This window comes from Paroedura picta, chromosome 13 (genome assembly GCF_049243985.1).
Source record: "Paroedura picta isolate Pp20150507F chromosome 13, Ppicta_v3.0, whole genome shotgun sequence".
In the NCBI taxonomy this organism is placed as follows: domain Eukaryota; kingdom Metazoa; phylum Chordata; class Lepidosauria; order Squamata; family Gekkonidae; genus Paroedura; species Paroedura picta.
In genome coordinates, this window is record NC_135381.1 from 26,337,579 (window position 1) to 26,361,476 (window position 23,898).

Sequence of the window (23,898 nt, forward strand, 5' to 3'; positions counted from 1 at the left end):
TTATTGATGTGTATTAGTTCATCATTCTGGTCAATTACGAAGACCCAAGAGTTAAATCTCTTCCTGCCTGGAGAATTACTGCCATTCACCTTCAAGGTAATTAGGCCACTGTTGCTTCTGCCAGCTAGGAGTGCTTGTGGATTTCTAATTTGGAATGTCTCCTCACAGAGGGCTGTTAAATTCCATGGGTTTTTTTTTGTCTTGTACAAAAGTGTCCTTCGCTTTTTTTTTTCTTCATCAAAGGCTCATGAGCATTTCCTTGAATGGTTTTTGAAAATCAGGTTACATTCAGCTCGGCTGTACTGCCTCCCAGTCAGCCCCTGCCAGATATGATTTGCCCTAAAAAAAATAAGGTTGAACTTAACTAACATAGATTGCAAGAGAGGCTGGTCTTAGAAAGTGGTTTATAAATAGCCATAATGTTTGCATGTTATTTTAAAACATGTGGGATTTGCACAGACAAAAAGAAAATGACTGAATACAGCATATGATGCTACCTAAGCTAGCATTTAAGTATAAGTATGGTTTGGGTATGGTCATTAGGGTCTGTTAATTTCCACCACCACCCCCTGCTTTGAATTGCAGACATTTTTCAAATATTAAGATGATTTTTCTCAGACTCTTCAGGTTCTGCAGGAGATTGTCTGGAAGCACAATTGTAGACCTAGTGGCATAGTTCCTTGGATCATGGTCTTTGAGTTTTTAATAGCGTCACACAATTTCACTGGTGTGACACTATTTTTTAAGATGTGCAGAAAAGCCCTATAAGTTTACTAAGTAAACCATAGCAGAATAGAGACTACTGCTTTGGAGAAGTCTGGGGAAACTTTTCTATCGCAATAATTTCCACAAGAGGAACACGTGTGACAGACACACTTGGAAGTTCAAATGAAGCTATATAGGATCTAGGGATGCCTAGTGGGAGGGGGCACTCCTGAAGGAGCAGGTGGGAGTGGCCTAGGAAGGTTCTAAAGGGAGAGAATTCTAAAAAGGGAGAGGATATAGGAGTTCCTCTGGGCCAAACAAAGTTGCATGTCTTAGGGGAAACCCAGCTGCCTCAGTACTCTCAGGCAATACAGGCTACTTGTGGGCTTAAGGAAATCTCTGACAGAACTGACAACTGAAGCTGAAAGCTCAAATTTGGGTTGAAGCATGTGGTGTGAATACATGCCTGATACAAAGTAACAGCTTGTAAAAGATCTGTGAACATTTGTCTAAACCAGGGGTAGTCAAACTGCAGCCCTCCAGATGTCCATGGACTACAATTCCCATGAGCCCCTGCCAGCATTCAATGGCAGGAGCTCTTGGGAACTGTAGTCCATGGACAACTGGAGGGCCGCAGTTTGACTACCCCTGGTCTAAACCTTTATGTTGAACAGTTTAATAAAAACGTTTATTATGAAGTTAAGGTGGAGAATGGAAAAATCCCTTCTTCCCAGGAACAATAATTTGAAGCGATGGGAGTAAGAAGCTCACAGAAACATATTGGGAAAATATCTAACCTGTTTGTTTGTTTATTTATTTAACTTTTATACTGTCACTCCCAGCAATGCTGGCTCGTAGTGGTTTACAACAAATCATAAAACAATTACAAGTACCATAAAACCCCCATCATAAAATTAATCCCCTAAAATAATAAGTCACATAACAGTAAAATGGCAGTATAGTAAAATTCCCCAAATAGTGAAAAAGTCACATCGTAAAAACTCATTCAGCAGCTCTGCTGTGAAGCCCTAAAGGATTTTGCAACCCTTTTTCTTTCTTGTTTTCTTGTTGTCTACATGAGAAATAAATACAAATTATATCCCATGCCATTCCCATATACAGGTTGGTCTAAAGGACACAGACAATAGCTGAGAAAACTAAAGTGAGATTCATGGTAACACTTAATTAGGGTATAGCCACAGTTAATATTTGAAACTGTTGCACTTAAAATAGCAGGAGATTGCAGAGCCCAAGATGCATCAAATTTCAAGTCATTGCTAACATACGTTAATATGTTTGTGTACATGTGTGTGGGGGTTATCTTCTCGCTGAAACACAAGTAGCTAACAATAGAGTGCTTTTGTCTTGTCTATTCTCAGGTTAAAAGGGCAAATTGTTATCATTAGAGAACTGGCAGGGATTGCTTGGTGAGTTTTGCTCTTTGATGAGACAGAAAAGCAATGCTTCAATGTCTTCAGGGGACCAATTAAACAGGAGGTAAAGGAGGAGGTAAAGAGCCTACCCAATAGGACCCGTTAGTTTTGTGCTAGGAACAGAAATGGCAAAAAAAAAAAAAAGAATGCAAATGACATCAATGGAATTAAACATTGGTCTTACCTGAAGTTTTCTTTTCTTCAGTGGGAGAAATCATCCAAGGATAGTTAGGTCATGCATGCCTCTGTTCACTCAGGTAGGGCTATTAAAATTCATATGAACTGGGTGACCTTACTGGGTGACCAAGGGCTGGCCTTCCAGTTTTTACAAACTCTTCCATCGAGAATCCTGCTCTCCTTGACTGTCCATTTTCACATGTTCTCTCTGTTTGTGCTGCTCCATTTAACTGTTGGCTGTACGGTTTTATTCATTATAAAAATTGTACATATTCCTTGATGGAAAGTAGATGACTTCACCCCACCAAGACCATTTATGCACTGGGAACTTCACTGCCCCAGCTTCCATGCAAGAACACAAATTGGGAGCGGATGAGGTGCACCGGGCCAAAAAGACCACATAGACACGACCCATTAGTCACCCACATGCTGGAGCACTCTCCGGCCGAACGCTGCTTCATCTGAAGCTGCTTGGTTCATCTTGTCGTGTCTCTCAAAGGTCAAGAAAGACAACAATCTTGTCGCTCTGCAGATTTCTTCCACCAGAGCCCTGGAGATAAATGTTGCTGATGTCGCCGCTACCCTTGATAGCACTGTCACACCCAACAAGATGTGCAACCCCAGGACCTCATATGCCTTGCAGATACACCACTTTTTCCAGACTCTGAGTGGCATTGGAAACAAAAAGAGCACCTAATATCCCTGTGAAAACCTAGGGTATGCCACTCCCTCTCCTTCTGGTCCTTTGACTTAGGGCAGAAGGTAGGCAAAATGAGACTCTGGCTTCTGTGGAATGCTGAATTCACCTTCTGGAATGAATGAGGGATCAGTGTGAAGAATCACACTATCTAGATTCAAAGCAGAGTTTCAGCAACCGTTAAATCTAGAGGCTCCAATACCAGAATTTGAAAACTTGGTAATCCAAGACAAGCCTCACTTGCAGGGCCAAATATATAAACTGCTATTAAGGCATGAGACAGGAACGGAACGGGTTAAGCCATGTATGATTAAATGGATACAAAATATTGAGACAAATGTGACAATGGAACAATGGGAACTAGTATGGTCTAGAATACCTAAGTATACTAATAGTCAAATACTTAAAGAAAATTGGTATAAAATGTTTTACATGTGGTATGTGACACCAAAAGTGATCGCCAAAATTGCTAAAAAGTGATAACAAATGCTGGAAATATGATAAATTAGGTTCTTTCTTTCATATGTGGTGGAGATGTGAAAAAGTTTATAAGTTCTGGGCAAAAATACACACCATTATGCAGAAAATGTGGGGTCTTAGATTTCCTATGAAAGCTGAATCTATGTTACTAAGTATACCTCCGCAGTGCCTCCCAACTCACACACAAAGTTTATTCTTCTACGCGTCGATGGCAGCAAGACTAGAATTGGCCAAGAAATGGAAAACGCAAGAACTACCTTCGATAGAAGACTGGTTGAACAAACTAGCTGACTTTGCCAAGATGGCCAAACTGACACTGATGGTCAATGGAAGAACAGAAGAGGCCTTTCAAGAACAATGGGGCCCTTATCTGAATTACTTAAGAAAATAATCTAAAAGGGGAATTAAGTGTATCAAATGAAGAGCATAACCTATTCTTTTCTGTATTAATAATGTAGATTATTTGTACTGTATCATCTTTAATTTTGGAAAATAAAATAAAAATTCTGCAAAAAAAAAAAAAGAATCACAGAACCTTTCTGAATGGGGTACAACTCCTTCCTGGATGACTGCACTGCAATAAACTCAGGGTGCTGAGGTCACAGCCAATAGAAAGACAGTCTGAGATTAGCTGTTCGTAGTGGTTCAAACAGTGGCCGCTTCAAAGCCTTCAGAACCATGGATAGCTTCCAGGAAGGAAAGCGATGTATCACAGAAGGCATTAGAAGCGTCAATCCCTTGATGAATTGTCTGACATATTTGCTACAGCTCAGACTACTGAGGCATCTGTGACCAAAAGTCATACTAATCACTGCAACCTGTATTTTCAATGTGTTTGGATGCAGGCCCGTCTTCCAGGCATCAAACTGCACCATCTCTGTGTCCTTGTGGACTACTATTTCCTTACAGAAGGCTTGCCAGGTGTGGTTGTAGATCCATATTGTTGCTGGACAACAAGACTATGGAGAAGGCCTATCTCTCTAAGTCCTGCCTTTCAACTTCCAGGCTGTTATAGGGAGCTAAACTGATGACACACTGGCCCCTGATGTAGTCCATCTAGCTTGGTCAGTAAGTGCCAGGCCGCCTTGGTTGCCAACAGCACTTGGAGCTGGGAGAAGGAGGAAGTGGCATCTCAGGAGTTGACTGTTAGCTCTGACCTCTACGGAGTGGGCCTTTCTGGTATAAAAGGCTCTTGCTTGCCAGAGGCAGCAGCACTTGGAGCTGGGAGAAGAAGGATGTGGCATTTCAGGAGCTGACTTAGGAGCTGACTGCTAGCTCCGCCCTCTGCTGAGGGGGCCTTTATGCTATAAAAGGCTCTTGCTTGCCTTCAGCTCATGCAAAACTACAAAAATCAAAGGACTCTTGGACTCAGAGTTTCTTCCCAATATTGGGACTTCTCCTACATGGATTACAATTTTTATGTAAACAGCCACTTCCATCCACAATAGACCTTGTGTCCCCAGCCATTTGATCTCTAATATGCACCAGTGCAATGAATTTCTTTTAGCATAAAACTATTTCCTGATATTCTAGTTGACATGGTCAGCCCACTATGTCATTCATTTTTATATAACATGATTTCCCACCTGCCACTCTTCTGTTCTGGTCATATTTCCCACCTCCCTGAAAAGTACCCAACAAACTATAATTGAAAAACAGACTTCCTAAATCAAATGGGACTCTGACCCAAATCAGGAGGGGATGGAACCATAATTCACTCTGGCACCCTAATTAATTATCACACAGATTGCTTATTGATTTTCTTGTATTCGCTCCGATGCTGTATGAAGCTTACTCATTTCATACAAAATGCTGACAGAATGAGGAAAAGCTGGCAGGTCAAAATGTATCTAAGTGCTCAGAAACACAAAAAAAGGGCTCATGCAGACATGTGATAATCAAGACTGCAGACTGACTATCCTCCAGGCCAGTTTTCAAGCACGAGACACCCACACAACAGCTCAGAGAAGCCTTGCAGGCTCAGCCAGCTATTTAAACTCTGTGCGTTAAGAACTTCAGTCACTTTGAAACTCTGCTCAGGGCCATCTCAAGTATGCCAGTAATTAATAGAATTGTTGGGAGCAACAACATTTTTCATGGCACCAAACAGTCAGATTCTAATCCTAAAAGGACAAATCAAGATTTCTCACAAGGACCGATTATGCACTGGGAACTTTACTGCCCCAGCTCCCGTGCAGGAGCACAAATCGGGGCTGGATAAGGTGCACCAGGCCAAATGCTCCCCCGTGTGGGTGCAGGAAGAGATAGAGCAACCTGCCACGACTAAAACTCCAGCCTGAAGCCTGGCATGAAACCTCCAGTGCATAAACGGTCAAGGGGACACAAGAAGCAAGGGTTCAGTTTCTGATTCACGCTGTCATACACACACTCCATATCCCTGCTTGCAGTGAACTGACCCCATGCTTTCTCTTTATCCATTTAGAGCAGCCCTTTTCAACCTTCTGATCATGGAGGAACCCCTGAAATGTTTTTCAGCCTTTGGGGAACCCCAGAAGTGGTGACATGCTCCTTCAGAGAAGGGGGCACAGAAGTAAGATGAAAGGGGGGGCAGCCAATCATTTCCATTGTGGAGAAAGAGACTAGGCTTGTAGAGCAACAAGGGAAGTGGGCTCCAGTGACATCAAGTGATGTCAGCAACCATCTGAACTTCTGGGAAAGGCCGCAAGAACTCCTGGGGAGCTCTTGTGGAACCCTGGTTTGAAATCCCTTATTTAGACCGTTTATGCACTGGGAACTTCACTGTCCCAGCTCCTGTGCACGAGCACGAATCGGGGGTGGTTGAGGTGCACCAGGCCAAATGCTTCCCCATGTGGGTGCAGGAAGAGGTGGGGCAACCTGCCATGACTAAAACTCCAGCCTGCAGCCCAGCATGAAACCTCCAGTGCATAAACGGTCTTAGAGATGCACACACAGGATAGTTTAAATATACATTAACATGTAAAGTATGCTTACAATGAACTCTGGATGGCTGGATGGACCCTGGTGGCAAGCCCAGGTTTGCCTCTGCGTATTATTCTATGATGCTATGTTTAATGGCCCAGGTACTTGGGTCAGATTTTGAAACATAATTCCTCCTCCCTTCCCTATTTGCATGCTGAAGACCTATCCATTATTTCCTAGCTTGTAAATCCAGTGTTTACAAAGCTACAATCAAACCTGCAACCTACATATTCTACTCAGTCTACAGGGTCAGTGCAAATTATAGTTTGCAAATTATGAATGGCCACAAAATAGAAGGAAATTGATTACGTAATTAATTTTGGGGAGAAACCAAAGTTATTTCCGGAAGGTTTGTTCTCACAACACCGACACACAGGATTCTCTCTCACTCTTATCTTTCGTTACAATTTCTTTTCTTCATAATACAATTATTTTATTCTTTAAGCATCTGGTGCTCTGACTGTCTCTTGCACTTTTGAACTCAGCAGAGGGTGTCAGATTCCCCATCTCCTTCCTCTCACTTCAGCATTTTCTGACCCTAGAATGAGTTCCCATAGGTCAGTGGACCCAAAGGAACCATTTGAGGTAGGTGGCAGAAATCAGCAAAAGTCCTCCCCCCCCCCCCCATCCTTCAACAAAATACCTTCTTAGGCTCCAGTAGCTCTCAAGACTTTTAGGATTGTGCAGAACTGGTAACTGAGGCCCTATCAATGTATGAATCTCTAATCTTATTTAACATCTTTATGTGCCATCTTGCTTAGCTGGTGTGGAGGTTTTGGGCTGGGATGTCATCAATATGCTAACACCATGGAGGTCCCACAGCCCGCTCTCCAACAACTACACTGGCTGCCAGTTGAATTCTGGATCAGGCTTAAGGCTTTGATAATCACCTTCAAGGCCATGCATCGTCTGGGCCCAGTGTACCTGAGAGATTGTCTCTCTGCCTATACCTCCCAAAGAGCCCTATGCTCTGCCATCTCTAACTGGCTGGAGATCCCTGGCCCCAGAGAAGCACCTCTGATCTCAATCAGGGCCTGAGCTTTCTCTGTCCTGGCCACCACCTGGTGGAATAAGCTGCCTGAAGAGATCATGGCCCTGCCTGAACTTTCACAGTTCCACAGGGCCTGCAAAATGGAGCTCTTTTGCTAGGCATTTGGTTGAGGTTGACTGAAACAACAGCATCTCCTGGGCCCCCAGAAAACCCCTGTCCATATACTGAATCTCGCATGGGTCTACCCATGGAATCACAATTGCATAGTTAGTTAGCAAGTTACTAGATGTTATACAAACTGTTATCACCTGTTAAAGTCACTGTTACTATTGTTTTCTTGAATTTATGAATTGTGCCGTACCTCTTCTTGTGCTGTACCGCTTTGAGACTCCTTTGGGTAGAGAAAAGTGGCATATAAGAACTTACCCTCCTCCTCCTCCTCTGATAAACACTGAATTTATTTGAAACAAACTCCTAATTCCTAAAATGAAGATATGGAACAGAGTGGTGGGTTTCAGAGAGAAACTGGGTAAACAAAAATAGAGAATGCAAGGGAAAAGGTTAGGTTGAACAGAATCCTTCCCAATAGGGTAGATTTCCCTTATGCAAGAAACATTTTTTTAAAGTATGTAGGAATGTTCAGTCATGAGATCCGTCACCTACATCCTGTACAGCAAAAGAAAAGCTTTCTCACTTGATTCAGCCAATTGTTCCAAAATGACCCGGAGGCTACCACTTTCTACAGTTCGTGCCTAAGGCTACCCAGGCCTCCTCAGTCTCAAAAAAGAACTGTAGATTGACAAAGAGGAAATATCCTGTAAAAGATTATGAATGCTCAGTGGTTTGGCAAGCATGAAAATACATCGAAGGATTACTTCATTTTCCTATTTTCTGCTCAAAGTCCTGGTCACAATACCATCAATGTGAGCTTAAGCAATAGTTTGGCTGTGGAATTCTTTTGAGAATAGAGCTAATACTTTTCATGGATGGGAGTGAGAATAAATGGATGGATTAAAGTCTCTGTTCTAAAAATACACCCAAGCATAATGATCTTATAATCACTCTCTACAAAAGCCTTTTCCCAACATTTCACCACACTCGAGATCAAGTCAAGAAACCAGACCCAGAACTGCACAGTTACAGTTTTGCTTGCCTCCTGCTGCCATCTGGGACATGGGCAAGATTTTGTTCTAATGCCTCCTCCCCAGTGGGGTCATTGAAGGAATGCCTTTACCTTCACACAAACAAAGGACTATGGCTCAGGATCAGATAATGAGCCTTGCATGACCAATGTCTCACCTTCACTCCCTGGCATCTCCATTTAAAGCTGCATTCCCCATTGTGGAGATCAGGACCCAACATGGACCACAAATCTTTTGAAAGTGGATGGAAGTTGAGATATCCCTAATAATGGCTCCTGCCCTTTCCTCCACAGCAGCTTCTCGCATTCTTCTCTCCCCCTCCTTCCCTGTGACAATAATGGGGGGTGGGGAGGGAAACTGCCCAGCAACTAGTAGAAGCTGAAAGGGGGGGGACAGGTGGAGATGAGGTGGGGGCTATTTTGCATGTCATGGCAAAAATAGAGGGGACTCTTGTCCAGCCCCCTGCAGGACCTCTCTGCTCTCTAACTGCTGCATTGAGCCCCTGTGCTATCATCCTTGCCACTGTCATCTTTGTGCATCTCTTCAACCCAGCCCCACCTGAAGCACACCTTCTCAAACTCCAGCTCTGGCCTGGTGGGCAGAAGAGGAGGAGATGAACTCCCACTTGCTTGGGATTCATTGTGGGGGCAGCTGCCCCCTTTTTATATGATGCTTATTGGTTTCTCAAAAACATCTGGTTGGGCACTATAGAAAATGGAATTTTTGAATAGATGAGTGCTGCTATGGCTATAATTCGTCTAGGGTGCAAAAAAACCTAAGCCAGCTAGCTGGGAACTGCTAGCTGAATCTGCATGGAGCTTTTATTCCAATCCAAGGTCGATTCAGTCCCTGCCGTCTACACTGAATGCGATTTCCATTTTGATTTTGGGCAATACCCAGCTGGTTGCTTGTGGAGGAGGAGTGAATCAAAACTGGTTCCCCGGAGACTGCTGCTCTTAACCAGTACACCAAACTGACTTCAGGATATCACCTTTTTCAGTCCAAGGTTCTGGATAGCCACTACAGAAGAAAATGCATAATACTAAGCTAGATGGATCAGTGGTCTGACCTGTATAAGACAGGTACATTGACTCAATGACTGCTGCCCCGGGAAAGATTTTAATAACTCATATAAGACAGCTTCTGATGGGCATCCAATCTACAAGGCCAAAAGAAGGAACCCCACAGTTAGTGCTGAAGGACACTGTATGCAAGAACTATCCTTTGAATACCCTTATTGGAAAGCAACAGGGAAGGTTTTCAGCACTCTGCCATGCAGAGATTCATGTCTCCCCACAGAGAGCTAAGGTGATATAGTGATTGTAATGCTGGTCTAGGACTGTGGAGACCAGGATTCTAATCTCCACTCAACCTTGGGTCAATTATTCTCACTACCTAATTTACCTCGCAGGATTATTGTGAAGATAAAATGGGAGAGAGGAGAATAATTCATGCTGCTCTGGGCTTCTTGAAGGTCAAAATAAAAATGTTAATAGAGACAAACAGATGAGCAAGTCAAGGCCTACGGTATATCCAAAGATGTGTTTGTAAACGAAGAATGTGTTGATTTTGCTATGGACTCAAACACAATATGATTCTGAAGTTTGTCCAGGCACAAGATTTGGCATCTTTCAGACAGAGATATATCAAACGATGCAACTGCTGAAAGTAATAGAAGTAGGTCTGTTGTCTTTTACAATGTGACTTTTCTGTGTAATCACATTTATACATGTGACTCTTAATGCCACTAGTAGATTTTTGTCTAACTAATGACTAAATAGCCTTATTCTGACGCCTGAGACCAGCAAAGAAATTTCAACGTGTTTATTTCAGCAGTGATCAGCCCACAACTGCTTGGAGAGACTTAACTCACTGAAAGGGGTAAGTGAAGCTCAGGGCTGAAATGAAAATATGAGGAAGATCCCCCCCCCCGCCCTTCAGAAGGCAAATGTAACTAATCTGTGTAACATGAAAGCCGATTCTAGATCTACTTTTATTATGGTTTATGGTCTGTGAAGCACCTTCCCTCCCATGCTACCTAGTGAGTGGTATGTAATTCCTACACGGATGATCGATTTTCCTTTAGAAAAAGAAGTGAAGGTCTTAACTTTTAAATACAAATCATTCCTCAGGAACACTTAGCAGCAGTTCAAGCTGCTTAACTCAAAGACTTATAATGCTCGTATTAAGAAACTTTAAGTGACATTAATCAGGCCTAGATATTTTTTATTATTCATGTATGACAATGTTAATCTAGCATGACTAGACTCTCTAACTAGCGCATTAAAAGCTTTTCCTCCTTAAAGTGGGATTTAGTGGTAAAAAATTAAGATCCCCCCCCATAATCTGCTTACGTGTATGTACTGCATTTACTGAAGATTAACAAAAGATTTTCATTATTAAATAGCTATTAGGTATTCAACTGTCACTGTTCCATTCGGATCCTCTAAAAGTCGAGATTGTCACACAAAATGCAGTGCTCACGACAGTTCCCATAACATGCCGCATCAATTTCTTTTACAGCTCGTTTGCCTCTATTTCTCATCCATAATTTCCCACTCATCCAATGAGCTATGCAGACTTTATGTAGCAGACATAAAATGATGAGTTCATATGCTTCCACCACCACAAACCATCTGTACAAAGCTTCAGTGCTTCATTTAAAAACCCAGACTATCCCCAAGGGACGAAACCGCCAAATTGCAGAGCTCTTTGCTTAACTAATAGGAGGATCTACTTGAGATCTGATTTACAAGTGGCATGTCCATCATTTGACAAATGTATTGCCCCACTCATGACTTGCACACAGAATCAAACCAATTCCTGCATTCTGTTCACAGTGTTATTCAATATAACAGATCATATATTAAGCCAAGGGTAGACAACCTGTGGTCCTCCAGATGTTCATGGACTACATGAACGTTTTCTGGCAGGGGCTCATGGGAATGGTAGTCCATGAACATCTGGAGGACCACAGGTTGACTACCCCTGTATTAAGCTACAAGTCAGCCAACATGGTGTACTGTGACACTGTCAGACTGGGACCTAGGAAACCTAAATTTTAATCCCAGTGGGATCATTCCAGTGATTCTGACACTCTGGACAAAAGTCCAAGCAGGGTCACCAAAATCAATGCCATCAGGCCCCCTCCATGGAGCCCTCATCCCACACAAGATGGGTAGGCATATGTAACAGACGTTGTTGTTCACTGCCCCAAGGTGGCAAGTTCAAGAAGGGCAGTATAAAAATTAAACTATAAATAAAGGTGGGCAAAGCTGTCACCACCAAGCCAGTTGCCTAAGCCCAGAGTGGGGGCAGCAGGCATAAGAGCTGCAGGAACTTACCTACTCTTCCCATTTTTTCTCACTCCTTCAAAGTTATATGAAAGGGCTGGCTAAGAATGCCCCTTTGGGCCAGTCACTCTTGCTCAGAATGCTTAATTCCAGAGGGTGGCTGCTGAGAGAATAACACAGAGGAGGCAGGGAGAATGATGTTATAAATATGAATCAAATATAAACAAAATCATGAGAAATCAAGCAATATTCACTTGATACATGAATCAAACATTGGATTTTTTGTTTTCCATCTCTGTATGGATACTGGATTGGATCTAGACTACACTGTAAATTTCAAACAATATCCCTTCTTGCTGAAGACCATATCAGTCCTCAGGGCCCCTGTGACAGACAGCATTTTAAAAGCCAGGTTCCAAGTGCTAGAGTGACAGAACCAGTAAGTGATTAAAGTCTTCACTGAGCTAGACCTTGAGTGACAGGCTGTTCCAAATGCTCTGATAGGCCAGCAACAACTGTGTGAGATGCGATATTAGAGCTGTGTGCTGGAAGGATATTATTCTGAAGCAGAGACTGACAGAACCTACCTTACCTGAACAATAACTACTACGAGGAAAATGTTAGTCAGGTGAAACATTCTTGACAGAATTGGGAGAACTGGGACTGATATTTAGCAGAGTGAGTTGGGCACTGTTGTGGTACTCCCAATTCAACCCAAAGGAAAAGGGGAGAAATCTTCCGGGGAGAGAAGGATCCCTGCAGAGTTAAAAAGGGGAAATTAGTTGATGATTTTCTTTGACTGGTGTGGAAAGAATCTTGATTCAGTCACCTCAGAAGTTAGGCGGTAGCTGGTGCTTCTGGAAAAGGAAAGTGGGATACTAGAAGAGGGTACTTGCCTTCTAGAAAGCTATAGGAGAACAGAGGAACTAAAAAGACAAGAATACAAAAGTGTCTTGATAAATATAGAAACAAAAGCCTCTCAGTGGGAAAACTCAGAAACTAAGGAAAACATCTCTCTAAAGCCTGCAATTCAGGATTCTAAACTATACAACTGTGTTCTTGTATCAAAGCTTGATCTCATTCCATCTAACCTTCCCCTTTATGATAAATAAAACCTTTCTTTTAGTTAGATTTTAATGTCAGTACCATTCTGAAAAGGTTTAAGAGAACAGGGCTCTTAAACCTTCCCATAAAGTTCCAGGGCTGAATTAAAAACATATAAACATATAAACTGCCCTGAGCCTTCAGAGAGGGCGGTAAGTAAGTAAGTAAGTAAGTAAGTAAGTAAGTAAATAAATAAATAAATAAATAAATAAATAAATAAATAAATAAATAATAATCTTCCATTGACAGGGTGGGACAGTCAGCTTTATCAATTACAACAAAGAAACAATGCTATAAGGGCAATTCAGTCTGTGAGGGAACAATATTTTATTTTTGGAGGGAATATTTTACCACAGAATGGAGACGTGTGAAGGGGTCATGTCATAGCCCTGTATCCGCCAGGAGCAACATTTCATGGAGTTCAGCATGCAGCAATGTGAGGGGGAGGCAGGAAAGATCCACTGAACCACCAGGATATTAAGTCTGGACCCAACCCAGTATCTATTAGTTATGAATATAGAATGGGTGCAGAATTAAGGTATTTGGGGTTCAGAAGCTCCATGTCCTTTGGTCCCAAATTCAAAACCCCTAGCACTCTGGTCTAGAACTGATTAATGAAGTATGAAATGTGATGGTCCCAAATTTTGTCATCTTGTTCCACCCTCACCAGCACATCTTGTTTCTCAAGAACAAGCACCCATCCAAACCCTGGATAATTTATTTTCTTCCAAGGGACTCCAGGAAGTCTGATTTCCCTTCCTCTCACTTCCTGTCTTGTTATGCTGGTCTCTTGAACTAATGAGACACAGAGTTTCAACCAGCGATATCAGTTTTTTTCTCCCAGCTTATTATTTTAGCATTTGCTTTAGCTAATGTGCTCTGACAGTTTCTAATAGGATCAGTCTTTCATACCCTAATGGTGACAACTAACATTAATACAATCTGATTCTAATAGGATATGATAGGGAAAGTTGTTGATGTGATAAAACAGAAAAGTTGAGTAACTTCCAGTTCACTTTGCAAGGAGAAGACTGAATTGTTATGAAAAAAGAAAAGGAAGAAACAAATGTAACAATGGGCTCGCTGTTATAATAACTCACTAAGGGCTAAGTGGGTGGAGAGTGGGCACGGTCTGTCAGAGACAGGGCCCAATCGGGATGCGGGAAGCCAAAACATTGGGCCAAAGTTCTGACAGGGCCCACCCACCCAGCCCAGCCAAGGGCAATCTGGAGATATCACTGCCAGTCAGCCCATGACCACCACAGGGAGAGGAGGTCGGTAGTGCTGCCGATGGTGATGAGAACAGAGGCTTGGACAGGCTGCACCAGCCCTTTTCACCCCAAGGCTGTCCTAACTGTCGCGTCCAACTGTAACTTCCCTCCCTTTGCCTCAGAACACTGACAGCGCTGGCATGAGGCTGGTGAGTGCTCTCACTCCCCCACCCTTCAGACGTGCTGTGAAGGAGTCTCTGACAGCCCCTGACTGAGGGGAGGGAGGTGTTTCTGAAAGCAACACAGGGGAGTCTGAGGGCATGGGTGTGGGCATTCCTTTTGAGGGGGAGGAGCTTTCCCTTCTGCCAAGCAGTTGGCTGACAGAGAGGCCACAGAAAAGCCCATTCTCACTTAAAATACTGACCTGGTCGGCCTCACTGCTAGAGGTTAGACACAGCCAAGCCATGTGTATTTCTTCTTCGCAAATCTCTGCAGATTTGAGGCCTATTGCACAGTATTATTCTGCAGACAAAACTGGATGCTGTTGTGGAGTTTCTTTGGTTTCCTGTTTCATCTGCACAACAACCCTGTGCAGTAGGCTTCAAGTCTTTCAATTCAACAGCAACCTGTGTGGAAGGCCTTAAATGTTTCTTCTCTTACACAACCCTGTCCAAAGTAGCCCTTTCTGCCTGAGGGTGGGGATGATCATTATACTATGAAGATGAGCTGTAATTCCAGGAGCTCTCCAGGCCCCACCGGGTGGTTGTCTACCCCTGGGTTGGAAATATTCCTGGAGGTTTGGAGGTGGGACTTCAAAATTGTACAATGCCTAAGAGTCCAGCCTTCAAAGGAGACATGGCATATTGCTCAAGATAGATCCCCAACATTCAGTAGTGTGGTAGAGGAACAGAAGGCAAGGACGATTCACTCCCACAATTTCCATTTGTAGCAACCTGGGTACCATATCATATCTTCAATATTGTGTTAAAATGCTGGATGTTTTAAAAATCTAGACTGTACATCTCAGGGCCCTGCACTCAAATCCCATAACCTACCTCTTGCACATTAAAAGAAAAATATGTGAACACAGGTAGAGGGCACGGAACCAGAAGGAAAGACATTGAATGGGTAAGACATAGCACCTCCCAAAAGTTCTAGGGGAGTTAGGTTGAAACCCCCAAATATGCTTGTGCAGGCTGCAGCCCCCCCCCAAAGGCCTATGGTGCAAGCCAGCTCCAACCAAGAATCCCAAGTAGCTTGACTCCAACTTAAGCACCCAAGTCTCCATTGCTATGACTCAATATCATAAATTAATAAATATAATAAATTTAAGAATTCTTAATGGTGTGGCCCCACGTCCCAGGCAGATGCCAGTGAGAGATAGAACCCCAGTGGCTGGGCTTATGAAATATTAAAAACCCAAGAAGCTGGGAAGCAAAGAGAGTACAAGAAAAGTAGGAATGCATTTGAGGCAAGAGTTACCTTTAATGCATTTGAGGCAAGAGTTACCTATTGCAATCTGCCCTCTTCTTTAACTACCTCTTAGTTATGCTGCTATAATAACTGTATGCTATTTTGTGGTATGAAATGTTCAGATATTAACCTATTGATCAGAGGGCCTACCCAACAAGGCAGTCAATTAAAGAAGAACAATATCTTTAATCATTGTGTTTGAGACTATCTTAATCCTGTATCCCAGGAGAAAAGTTGCCAGAGCCTCTTACCCAAGCACAGATGGGTCTTTTCCCGAGTAAGGATGGACACACTTCTATCAGTGGTATTATCTGGGCAGTTTCAGTCGCAACCTTTTATGGGTCTTTTCCAAGAATAGAGCAAGGAATAAACTGATCTATTTGACGTTTTTTATCAAATATATTGGGGTTTTCCTGAACTATCAGGAGATTTGCTACAAATCTTTTCTTTGACCCACTGTTCGTTTTGATTCTGCAAAATCCTCTGTATTTGTACTTGGCAACCCTGGGGACAGGTGACCCCATTTCAAGGTCCTGCCAGCATTGGAAACATCGATGCTCCTGTATCATCACCCTGTGCTGAGCATCCTGGGGAATACCTTTATGTCATGGCCCCAACTTGGTGGAATGAGCTCCTGAAAAAGCTGAGGAGCTATCACAGTTCCACAGGAAAATGAAGCTCTTCCATTCCACCAGGAGATGCCAGGGCAAGGAAGATCTGCACGGCCCCATCTTAACACTTACCATGAGCCATGGAGCTAGGTTAGATCTGTTGAGCCAAATGCGGTTATTGCGGGGGGGATGACAGGTTTTTATTATTGACTGTTGCTCTTATTTATTTATTTATTTACTTACTTACTTATTTACTTGTTTATTTAGATTTTTATACCGCCCATTTCTTTGCAGCTCTGGGCAGTTTACATTGAACATTATATAATACAAATTACATGAAACGATGTATAGTACCAGCAGTATGTAACATAAACTTTCATAAACAGTATGTAACATAAACCACATTATGATTTTATTGTGGTTTTACTATTCTGTTGTGAACCACCGCAAGCCAGCTGGTGCAAGAGTGGTAGACAACAGGTCTTCTAATAATAAATGTTTTAAAAAAAATAATGACAATCAGTCCCTGGCTATTCAAGATCAAGTGTCCAAAGTCCAAGATTTTAGAGATCAAAATCCCATTCATAAGTGGTGCAGGCTACACTTTAGAACAGGGGTAGTCAAACTGCGGCCCTCCAGATGTCCATGGACTACAATTCCCAGGAGCCCCTGCCAGCAAATGCCCATTAATGATCATGACAAAAATAACTGTTACAATTAATACATTATGAGGACCTGATAGAAAACAGGCCACCACCACCCCGTAGTATCTCCAGGGTTTTAAAGTACTTTTCATTCCAACATGTTTTACTGAGTGCTTTGTCCAAGATATTTTTCTCTCTTCCAAAATTTTCCAATAATCAAAATCAATCCTATTACCCACAGATTTAAAGCAGATACAGAACAGCAGGATGTCCCGGCTGCTGATTATAATACTAGCAAAATGAATTGGGTTTTTTTGTATAATGTTGGATTTCAGAGATGCGCATTTTCTTTAGCTGAATTACTTTCAATGTAACTCTTTCCCAATTTAAAAATAATGTAAAAAACTAGCAAAATGCTCTCATTATGATGACTTAAATATGTGCAGAGGAAATGCTTCATTGTTGCAAGAGATGACACATCATGGGAGGTACAATTTTCTTGTTAGATCTTTGCCAGGAAGAAGCCAGACCAACCTCTGAGGGTTTTTTGTTTGTTTGTTTTTTGGGGGGAGGGAGCCTTGCATTCATACCAACATTATCCCAAAGTGTAGCATATTCACTTATATGTAGATATAGAAGAGAACATTCCACCTCTAGTGGAGAAGCCTAGCAAACTGGAGTGTCCCAAATCAGACAAAGAGGTTCAGGGAGAGATTGTGGGTGGTTGATTCTCAGGGTAGTGGGATAAATAACTATACATATGGAAGAGGGTGGACAGGATGATTTTACTCACCTCTACCTCTCCACTGCAGCCTCTCTGTCACGCATACAACAAAAACACACAGCAGTAGTTACTAGTTTACACATATCCTGCAACCTTGGGAATCAACTTTTTCTGGGTCAGTCAGTACTGATGATGATGATGCACATTAGGACAAAAAAATCCCAACTTCAAGAATGGACTAATGGGGTTTGAACTTGCTGAGATTGAGAGGAGAAAAGATCTTGGGGTCCAAGTTGCTAGTGCAACGAATGTGTCAACTCAATGTGCTGCAGCGGTGGAAAAAGGCAACCTCTATGTTAAAGATTATTAGGAAGGGGACTGAGAATAAAACGGCTCGTATTGTAATGCCCCTGTACAGATCTATAGTGTAGCCTCATATGGAATAATGTGTCCAGTTCTGGTCACCATATCTTTAAAAGGAATTTGCAGAGTTGGAAAGAGTACAGGGGAGGGCAACCGAGATGATTAGGGGGCTAGGGCACCTTCCCTATGAGGAAAGGCTGAAAAATCTTAGACTTTTCAGTTCAGAAAAGAGATGACAAAAAGGTCTATACAATTATGCATGAGGCAGAGACAGTTGAGAAAGACGATTTCCCCCCTCTCCCAAAATACTAGAACTTGAGGGAATCCAATGAAACTGACAGACAGTAGGTTCAGGAAGAATAAAAGGAAATACTGCTTTACACAAAAAGTGATTAAAATGTGGATTTCACTGTAATACAGGAATAACACAGGAATGAGCCTCTTGTGGCGCAGAGTGGTAAGGCAGCAGAAATGCAGTCTGAAAGCTCTGCCCATGAGGCTGGGAGTTCGATCCCAGCAGCCAATTCAAGGTTGACTCAACCTTCCATCCTTCTGAGGTTGGTAAAATGAGTACCCAGCTTGCTGGGGGGTAAACAGTAATGACTGGGGAAGGCCCTGGCAAACCAACCCATACTGAGTCTGCCATGAAAACACTTGAGGGCATCACCCCAAGGGTCATACATGACCCGGTGCTTGCACAGGGGATACCTTTACCTTTAAAAAGCTTTAAAAGGTGAGTAGATAGATTCATGGACTATCAATGACTACTAGCCATGAGGGGAACTGAGGGAAACCTCCACATTCATAGGCATCAATCCACTGAATCCCAGAGCCAGAAGGGAGAGCTCTATGCCCTGTTGCTGGCTGTCCAGATGAACTGACTGGCCACTGTGTGAAACAGGATGCTGGATTAGATGGACTCATCCAGCAGGGTTCTTCTAATGTTCTTATGACATGACATAGCAGATTAGATTGCTTTGAAGAGAAGACTTGACTTGGTCCACTACCAAAAAGGTATCTACTACTGGGCTTTTATTTCATTTTACTCTCTGCATTGTTACAAGTATGCAAACTAGAAGAAGAAGAAGAAGGAGAAAGTTGGTTCATATATGCCATTTTTCTCTACCTGGAGTTTCAAAGTGGCTTACAATTACTGCTCGGTCAGAACAGCTTTTTCAGTGCTGTGGCGAGCCCAAGGTCACCCAGCTGGTTGCATATGGGGGAGCGCTGATTCAAACCCAGCTCACCAGATTAGAAGTCTGAATCCTAACCACTACACCAAACTGGCTCTAATAATTTAAACTAATAATTTACGGAATTGTGATTTACATACAAAATTTGAAACATCACATTTGAACTGTGTTCAAACCATCTGTAAAGCACACATATATATACAGTTGTAGAATGCTGCTTGTTCCATCTACTTCTTTTCTTCCAAGATCTTTTCCAATATTGCCTACCCCATGTAAATATTTCTCTTAACTTCCCGGTTTAGTATAGAAACTCTGGGTTTTTGCTGACAGCCCTGGAAGGATTTCTTGAATGGGTGGGAGTTAATTATTTTTAATATTTTTAATTAAACATTTATCAGGTCACATAGCCATGAAGACCCAACCACCCATCCCACAATGGCCTGGAGGAGGTGGGAAGGACACACCTCCTGGTAGGAAGCTCTGCTTCCCAACCATATTCTGGCCAATCACACAACTTCTGGGGTTTATCAAAGCCTGAAGAATGTTTCGGGGGTTTTTCAATGGTAAAAAAAGTTGAGAAAGTGTCAGGGTCAGTGAACACAAGTAACAATTTGGAAAGATCAAAAGCAATCCCTTTTTTGGAGAAAAAAGAAAGACAACATGCCAAAGGATAGTATATCTTATATAATCCCCAGCATACAGGACAAGTAAATAAAATGGCAACCCCCTTTTTAAAAAATGTCATAGCAGAAAAACATCATGGAAGGAGCAATGACAACATGACTGATCCTGAAGTGATACAAAGTTGACTAGAACCACACTAAGGGCCATATTACACATTACAAAGTCCTTGTGTTTGTTGATGGACAATACAAGAAGCTTGTATCAGATGGGCAATGGGAGTTCTGTGCTTTCAAGACAGGCACCAGCCCTTTCCCACATGTGAGCATATCACAAAGGCATGTGTGAACCCACACCATTAGTTCTCTGTCTGTGCAAACAGTTCTGCATTCACACAGATACAGTTTTCAAGCACAAGGTAAGGCCTGTTCTATTTGCTCTGACTTTGTGTGGCCTTTAAATGAAGGAAGAAGAAGAGTTGGTTTTTATATCCTACTTTTCACCGCCCAAAGGAGTCTCAAAGTGGCTTCCAATCTCCTTCCCTTCCTCTCCCCACAACAGAAATCCTGTGAGATGGGTGGAGATGATTGTGCCTTGTTATTACTACTCTTTGAGAGCTGCACTATCAGGACTGTGACAGGCCCAAGGCCACCCATCTGGCTGCATGTAGAGGAGTAGGGAATCAAACCCAGCTCGCTAGATTAGAAACCGCCACTCTTAACCACTGCACAACCAATTTTTTCAGCTACTATTCCCTATAGGTGCTTTTAGGTGATTTTTCTTTTCCGGTTTTACTAAACAGCTAAAACAGAATGGAAAACTAAAGCACAGTTTTTCTGGTAAGACCAGTAAAATGATTTAACATTTGGCAGGCCAACATCGATGCTTTCATGAACAGACTCACCCTGTATCTTGAGAACAGCTACTTCAGTTCCTTATCATCTATTAACATCTACCTCCTTCCCTCCTCAAAGTGAAGAGCTTGCTAAAAATGGAATCCAATTCCAATTTGGACTCAAAGCTTTTAAGAAAACTTTTGCTCCAACAGTCTTTTGAGTGCACCACAAATAGCACCGCTTGCTTGCTTGTTAGGCACTCATTATATCATTTCTGACATTTATCTTCAATCAGTTTCCTACATTCCATTTAGAGATATTTTAAAAAAGAAAAAGAAGGGGGAAGGAGGAGATTTTGAAAGCAGGCATAATTTTCACCAAAAACCATTTATCAAAGCAGGCTATTAAACCATTTAAAATTGTTGATGGCTGGGGGGGTGGGGTGGCATGATGAGCCTGGACTTTAACCTTGCTCTCAATAGCTGTTAAATTTGTTTCGCTGCTAAAAAAGCAAAACAAGGAATAAAACACCTGGGGAATCGCTGCCACTACAATGCAGGGCTCTTTAAAAAGTTCCCCCAGGGGAAGCTAGTGGCAGCTATTCTCCTCTGTGAGGAAATGTAAAGATGCTGCTGGGATAAAAACACAGCCTGTGTCTGGTGACTGCCTGGCCGGGATGTGTTAAGACTGTGGTCAGTTGTTCCTGGAGGCAGGATGCTAAGTCAAGCTGGCAGTGCAGACAAACTTCAAGCAAGGCTCCAAGCAGTCTGTGGGCAGCTCCCCCTGTGCCCTGATGTTATTTGGAATAAGGAGCCAAGTCAGCAAATGGCCAGAAGGGAAGACCCCATTGGCTTCTCCAGTCACCTGATTGCTTTAGTGCTGGAAGCCACAGAATAGCCTCTCTACAAGAGTAGTACTGCACAGCTGCAGAATTCAAGAAAGCAGTTCCCTGTGTTTGCAAGCTGCCCAACTGGGCTTGAGAGAAAGGCCCCCAGGATCTACCTCCAGAGTCCCCAGTTCAAAACACAGGTCCATACACAACAAAAACAAAAGTGCTTTGTTTGTTTGTTTGTTTACTTACTTATAATCAGGTCTATAGACTTCCACTCTCGGCCCAGCCAGCTTGTGGCAGTTTACATTAGAAAAAATCCACATTAAAACCCTGATACAATGTACAATATAGTACAATTTTACATTATTATTATTATGGTGGAAGCAATCAACAATCTAATCTCCCTTGTGGACAATCAACATTTCTGCTCATGGTCACTGTGTCACTAGCTGACCCAGGCGATGTTAGAATAAGGGAGGGTACAGATCACAAAAAGAGAGGGAGGGACCAGATCTTACTACCCATGCCTACATCCTGGATTCAACAAAATGTCTGGCAAAAGAGCTGTGACATAGGCCCTGCGAAACCCAGAGAGCTTAGCTATTTTGAAAGCTCGTTCCACCAGGTCGGTGCCAGGGTTGAAAAGGCCCTGGCCCTTGTTGAGACCAGGCACACTTCCCGGGGGTCCAGAATAACCAGCAAATTCATACCCGCAATTGCAAGACATTTATTTCATCCTATAAAGCTCACAGGAGCCACAACCCCTGCCTTTTCATAGCGGCCAAGAGACTGAAAACAGAAAAAAAGAATGAAAAGAGGGAATTGCCCTGCCCCACTGCATATGATCCCACCTTTAGCACACTTTGAGATAGTGCAGTTTTTAAGCCTTTACATTTATTTATTTGTTTGTTTATTGGATTTATATAACGGGCTTTGATTCTAGTATACAATAAAGGGGCAGACAACATATTCTTATTGGTTCATCATGCTGCCACTTGTATATGCAAATAAGTGTGACCCTCACCTATAGAACTGTGATTGAAATGAGATCTATGTCTGGGTCTTACTAGCTACAATCACTCTTAACCACATGGTATGTTAGATCTCCATTGTTTCTGGAAGGCAAGCAATCTGAACATGGAGTTGCAAGTCCATTTCCAGTTTCTAAAGCTGCTGAAGATTTCTGTTCAAGATCTTGGTGTGTAGTGGTTAAGACCAGCAGCCTCTAATCTGGGTTTGATTTCCCATTCCTCCACATGCAGCTAGCTGGGTGACCTTGGGCTAATCACAGTTCCTTCTTTCAGCCCCACCTATCATGCACCTGTCTGCTGTGGGGAGAGGAAGGGTAGGCAATTGTAAACCACTTTGAGACTCTTTTAGGTAGTAAAAACGAGATACAATAAACCAATCCCCTCACTATCTAATTGTGGCAGGATCTGTGGAATTGCCTGTAGATTTGGGAAAGGGAACAACTCATTAGATGTTGCAAAAGCCCATCCTCTCCTCTCCAGTATCAATTAATTAAAATTTTTGTTCTGACACTACAGCATGCCACAATGTGGAGCAGGGCATCTTTTTGCTTCTACCTGGGTTAAGGTGACCAGATTTCAACATTGGTGAAAGCCAGTTCGGTGTAGTGGTTAGGAGTGCGGACTTCTAATCTGGCATGTCGGGTTCGATTCTGCACTCCCCCACTTGCAACCAGCTGGGTGACCTTGGGCTGGCCACGGCACTGATAAAACTGTTCTGACCGAGCAGTGATATCAGGGCTCTCTCAGCCTCACCCACCCCACAGGGTGTCTGTTGTGGGGAGAGGAATGGGAAGGCGAATGTAAGCCGCTTTGAGCCTCCTTCGGGTAGGGAAAAGCGGCATATAAGAACCAACTTTTCTTTTTCTTCTGGTAAAGCAGGACACCATTGACCGGGGGGAGGGCGTTGTTGATTAAAAATCTGGTCTATATGGAGCAACCAAAAGTTTCATAGAATGCATAGAATGCAAAAATAGTATTGTAATATATATTTTTTTAATTTCAACATAAGTACAATTTGTCAGGTACCTCCAGAAGTCCCTCCAAAAGTGGGACAATCTGGTCACCTTAACCTCGGTGAACATTTTGGGGACTCCATTAGTTTAAAAATGGGTTGTTGGTAACTTTTAAGCATACTGGCAAGTGGCTTTGTTTATATAGGCAGTGTACAAAAATTATGTTGCAGCGGGAAATAGAAGCTTTTATTTTTAGGGAAAAAGTTAAGCATCTTCTTTGTAAAGTACTCAATGTCTGCAGCATCTTTGGATTCACCTAGATTTATGACCACACATCCTTTTGAAAAGATTAGGCTGGTTGCTTTTTCCCATCTGCCTATAAAAATGTATATTAGGTTCTTCTTTAAAGGTGAGTCAGAGGAT

At 42.6% G+C, this 23,898-nt stretch overlaps 1 protein-coding gene across 9 annotated transcripts in view; it reads right to left on the bottom strand.

Moving 5' to 3' along the window:
- Positions 1-23,898, bottom strand: part of IL1RAPL2 (interleukin 1 receptor accessory protein like 2) — a 592,622-nt gene that overhangs the window by 287,210 nt on the left and 281,514 nt on the right. Inside the window, exon 2 of one of the 9 annotated variants that reach the window (XM_077308265.1) lies at positions 11,931-12,042. The exons of the other annotated variants lie outside the window; for them this stretch is intronic. Coding sequence (XP_077164380.1) covers positions 11,931-11,943 — 13 coding nt within the window. The 5' untranslated portion in view covers positions 11,944-12,042. The remainder of the gene's footprint in view (positions 1-11,930; positions 12,043-23,898) is intronic. 9 annotated transcript variants of the gene reach the window in all.